We start from the raw sequence: 5,480 nt of genomic DNA, 5'->3' as shown, positions 1-5,480 counted from the left end.
TTGATAAAATCAATCATGGCAGTCAAGACCTTAATGGTCTCTTGCATCATTGTTTTTGAGTGATAATTGTTAACAAATATCAATGTGGTTACACCATTTCAATTCTCATAACACTATTTTATTTACTACATTTTAAATAATTAGAAATATATATATATATAAAAAAAGAAAAAAATTATATTTCATTAGGTCCTGAAAGGAACACCAATTAACTTTTTGTAAGATTGCAAGTTTGGTAGTAGTTTTTCTTTTCTAATATGGGTAAGTAAAAGTAATTTGGTGGAGTGGAAAAACGAAACACCAACCTTTGAGATAGTATTCATAATCCTTTGAGATAGTATTTGTATGTATATGCTTATATATGAAATAAGTGACATATGATACTAGATAGTGTAAACTTAATAAGTGTAGGATCTACTGATGAATACTTTGACAAATTTACCATCAAAATATCATCTAACCTACAAAATTTAGAATCTATTAGAAAGTTTCACCATAGCTGATCCAAATAGAAAAGAATCTAAACACTACAAAATTAGAATAGAAAAGAATAAATCAATGAAATGATCGATCCTTAAACATCTAAAAGACAAAAACAAATTACGATTGATCACTACAACTAACAAATCAATAATCAGTTTTTGATTCTTTCAAAAACACACGAACGAATTAAATATAATCGAGAAAAAAAAATGTTAATGATAGAACAAATGAATTAAACAAAAAAATTATTCACAATTAGAAATCCAAAAAGCAAAATAAAAATCTCAAGAAGGAAATGAATAAACGAGACGAACATAAACAGGTGAACGACAAACAGGGCAATTGCGTTCATTGGGAAGCCATTGATCGATACAAAACCGATGAAAAACATGTTTGCATTTCGGAAGCATTCGACAAATCTCACCTTCAGTAAATTCATCCAAACAAATCGAACAATCCGCATTTTTCCCTATTACCCCTCCTCCTACTCCGTACTGAAACAGCCTCGTCGATATTACTGCCCTCGAAGACGGCCGTCTTCTTGATGAATCCCCTGTTTCTGAAGCCGGAGATTCATCCATCGTTTCCGATGGCAGCCGTCCGCCTTCGATATCGCCGTTTCGGTTCCAGAATTTCCGTTCGTAGCAGGTGAAAATGAAGTAGATGAACATCATAGCCAGAGCGGAGAGTCCTGCGACATTTAGGAAGTCGAGATCTAGAGCTGAGAGGAAGCCGACGGGTAAGTCGTCCGGAGGTGGGGGCGGTGAAGGCATGGTTGTTGGAGATACGGCCGTCGGAGAATTCATTTCTCTTTTTTTCAGTGATACGTTTTTGGAAGAGTGAAAGAGTTGTAAAAGGAATGAGATTCTTTAGCATTGATGAGAGATCTTCTATTGGGTTTCTCGATTCTTAACGAGAGCCCATTTTATGGGTTTTTAAGGCCCAGTATGGACAAGGGTATTTATGTAATTGTCTAAAAGTTTGTAAACTAAATAGACTAAAAAAAACTTCAAATTTCATAAACTAAACCCTAAACCTATGGGTTAATTAATTAATTATTTTTTTTTCTTTAATTTTAGTGAGAGTATTAGCTTATATTTAAACGTTATTAAGATGCAGCAAGTTTGAATAATTTTTTATAGACAAAAGTTTACGAATATAATATTCATGATTAGATTTTTAAAAATAAATTTATCTTAAATCTTAATCCTAATTTATATTATGACAATAGATAAAAACAACAAACATTTAAGAACTTGATATAGTAAAGCAAAAATTAGTATAGTTCAACTAGTAGCAAATTTTGAAAACATATGGATCAACAAATTTATATGATAATATTTTATATTTGCTATATCTAATGAATATGATGAGATTAATTATAGATTTTAAATTCTCTGCCAAACAGTTCCTAAAAAATTGTAATAATCCATGTCGATTGTGATTGAAGAGGAAGAATCCAAAGTATTCCAATCACGATCAACCACACAAAATTGATCAGTCTTGAGATTAAATTCAATTCAAGATGGTCAGAAAGAATGAAGAAGAAGTCATCGCATTTTCACTGCGATCAACTACCACACAAACCGACGTCCGGCAAAGTGGACAATGAAGCTCCATCGTAAACCATCGGTCAATGCAGTCTTTATGAAACACGTGACCACATGTCTTCATCTTTCTACACTTCTCTCATTCTTCAATTTTGTAAAGGCAAATTGCACATTCTTGTTCGTCGTCTCCATCTACGCCATAATGAAAAATCAGTGCTTGAATGTCCAGATTCTCCAACAACGACTCTTCCTCGTCAGATTTGGCAGACCGTTTGCCACATAAAATGGCAATGACTAAGAGAATAAACATGGAGAGCATCAGCAAATCCTCGATGGAGCGAGGAAGTACGATTGGTGAGTGCAACGGCGATGGTGGCAAAGGTAAGAGGGGCGGTAAAAGAATTGGTGATGACATTTTATACGACGTTATTTTATTAATTAGAATTCACGTTGAAACTAATTTTTTGAAACTGATTAAACTTAAAGAGAGTAATTTTGGAATTTATAGGTTTTGGAAAAGGAAAAATAGTTTCTAATGAGAAATGGGAATTGTTATAATTTAATTAACACATAAATCAAAGAATATATATATATATATATATATATATATATATATATATATATATATATATATATACTTTGTATATTTTTTAATTTGCAAAATTTTCTTCATAAGATATATTTTATTTATTATCTATTTATTTGATAAGGAGGATATTTGTTCTTTTTAGAGCAGAGATAAATTCTATTTTCAAATTTTGTTTTTTTTTTTAAATCTAAAGTGCCATATGTTTGGAAATAAGAAAGAATTGTTTTTTTTTTAATCTTAAATTTAAGGTGTCCTATGATTTAGAGTTAGGATTCTTTTTTTATTAAATTATGCAAAATACTTAAATTTTTTACCAATCAAATTATTTGGAAACATTAAAAAAAAGGGAGAAAATGAAATTATAACCTTTAATAGTATCAATGAACTAAGTTTTCTTTGAACACAAAAGCAATGGAATTGGTTTTTAATGAAACATGACGTGATAATTTCAATTTTATAGAATTAAACACTAAATTTATATAATTTGCATTGATAACACACTGTCTTTTTTTTTTCTTTTTGTATGTCTTGGATATTTAATAAATATAAAACTCGCTAAGAAAAATTGATAAAGTTTTAGAGAAAACAGCATTAAAACTAATGTGCTTATAGGGATTCTTTTAGTATATATATGTATGGATGTATGTGTATGTATGTATGAGATTCTTGGGATAATGAGAGATCTTCTATTGGGCTTCTCGATTCCTAATGAGAGCCCATTTTAATTATGGGCCTTCTTAAGGCCCAGTTTATTTATATAATCGTCTAAAAGTTTGTAAACTAAATACGCTACAAAAACTAAATACCATATTTTGGTCATTTGTTTTTGTTTTTTAATTCGATGAGTTGATAAGAGAGTGCCTTTAATTTTGTTAGGTTAGCCCAATTGAATGTATTGTTTCATCAAATTTTTGTTTATGTTTTACTTTATTTTAATTTTGTTAAGTTTAGGGTGTTCTAATTTTATTAGGTTTAGGCCATTTAAATGTTGTTGTATCAAATTATGTCTCTCCTTTGTGTTTTAATTTTGTTAGGTTTAGGCCAATTGAATATTTTTGCGCTCTGTTAGATTTGTCAAATTATTGTTGCATCAAATTTTGCATTTACTTTTTTGTGTTTAACCTGAATTGATTTAGGCCAATTGATTTTGATGTGCTTTATTTGTTAGGTTTAAGCCATTTAATTTAATTTTGTTAGATTTAGGGATCAATTTGGTTGTAATATTTATTTACTATTTATTAAATATGTTGATATTAATTGATTAGCCTTGTTGAAAGATAGAATTTCACCACCGGCATATTATTTATTTCCCAAATATTATTTTGCTTTATACGCCTATACCAACTTGTATTTTTTCTATTTCCTAATATTATTATTATTATTCTATAAATTTGACACGGGAAAGAAGTAATCTTCATTTATGGATTTTATGGTTAAAATTTCTTATTTTTTTTAAAAATTAATTAATAAATTATCTTTAAACTAAATATATCAACAATTTTATATTTTAAAATGGGACTGACTAATGTTTTCTTTAGAATTCATTAATTTTTTTAGATACATGAAGATCAAAATATCAAAAATATTCTTGAGGTAAATAAAAAAAATCATCTTTTTAAACAAAATTAAATTTCATTTTTCTAATGGCTCTCATGCCAACCATATAAATATGAATTGATAATTATGGGACATTTGAAAAACATCAAATAAAAAACTTTGTTTTGTGAAACTCTTATTTTATAAATTTTGGTAACCATTTTTTAGGTGTTATAGGATGGTAACACCTTCTCTACCCACAACTGACTCCCGAAACTTAAATTTAAATTTACGTAGGCCAATGATTTTTTTTTTGTGACCAATCACATCATAATTTGATTGGTGGCGACTCCGAATCTTTTATTTATTAAAGATTAAATGAATGAGGACGTCGACCACTCCGTGTCATGATCACGTCACGACAAATCCTAAACTTATCGATTAATCTATAAATAACCTAAGATTTATTTTTTCTTTTATTGAGGAGGAGAACTATTATAATAAGTTCAACTTTGCTTATATTTAAACGTTGTTAAGATGCAACAAGTTTGAATAATTTTTTATAAACAAAAGTTTACGAGTATATTACTCAGGAATAGATTTTCAAAAATAAATTTATCTTAAATTGTAATTCTGATTTATATTATTAAGACAACAGATAAACCCAACGAACATTTAAGAACTTGGTATAGTAAAGCGAAAATAAGTGTATTTCAACTAGTAGCAAAATTGGAAAACATAGATCAACAAATTTATATAATAATATTTTATATTCGCTACATCCAATGAATATGATGAGATTAATTATAGATTTTAAAATTGTCTACCAAATAGTTCCTAGAAAATTGTAATAATCAATGTCCAATGTGATTGAAGAGGAAGAATCCATAGTATTTCCATCATGTTCAACCCCACAAACGACATTCCGACAGAGTGGACAATGGTGCTCCACCATAAACCACTCGTCAATACAATCTTTATGAAACACATGACCACACACGTTCATCCTTCTACACTTTTCACCTTCTTCAATTCCACAAAGGCAGATTACACATTTTCTTTCGTTGTCCATTTCGTCGTAACTGAAAACTGGAGCTTCAGTCTCCACATTCTTTAATAACTCTCTACAGTCAGGTCTATCAAGTCTTCTGTTAAAGATATTGACTCGATATAAATAGAGTATAAAGAGAAGCAATATGAAGATTGCAATCAAGTACAAAAATCCAAACAACGAGGATGGTAACCACGGGAAGGATGTCATAGAAGATGAAAAATTAGTTGGGAATGGGGAGAAATTTGGGAAAGGCATTTTAAATAATTTT

At 29.3% G+C, this 5,480-nt stretch overlaps 1 protein-coding gene across 1 annotated transcript; it reads right to left on the bottom strand.

Annotated features, from left to right (window-relative positions):
• Window positions 1–676: 676 nt before the first annotated feature.
• Window positions 677–1,360, bottom strand: LOC103497235 (RING-H2 finger protein ATL39-like). The gene has a single exon (XM_008459348.3). The coding sequence runs from the start codon at window positions 1,287–1,289 to the stop codon at window positions 768–770; it is 522 nt and encodes a 173-aa protein (XP_008457570.3). The 5' UTR covers window positions 1,290–1,360; the 3' UTR covers window positions 677–767.
• Window positions 1,361–5,480: the final 4,120 nt, after the last annotated feature.

The sequence above is a fragment of the Cucumis melo genome, chromosome 12 (genome assembly GCF_025177605.1).
Source record: "Cucumis melo cultivar AY chromosome 12, USDA_Cmelo_AY_1.0, whole genome shotgun sequence".
NCBI lineage: Eukaryota > Viridiplantae > Streptophyta > Magnoliopsida > Cucurbitales > Cucurbitaceae > Cucumis > Cucumis melo.
The sequence above is the reverse complement of the archived record's forward strand: the minus strand, read 5'-3'. Positions and strand labels throughout refer to the sequence as shown.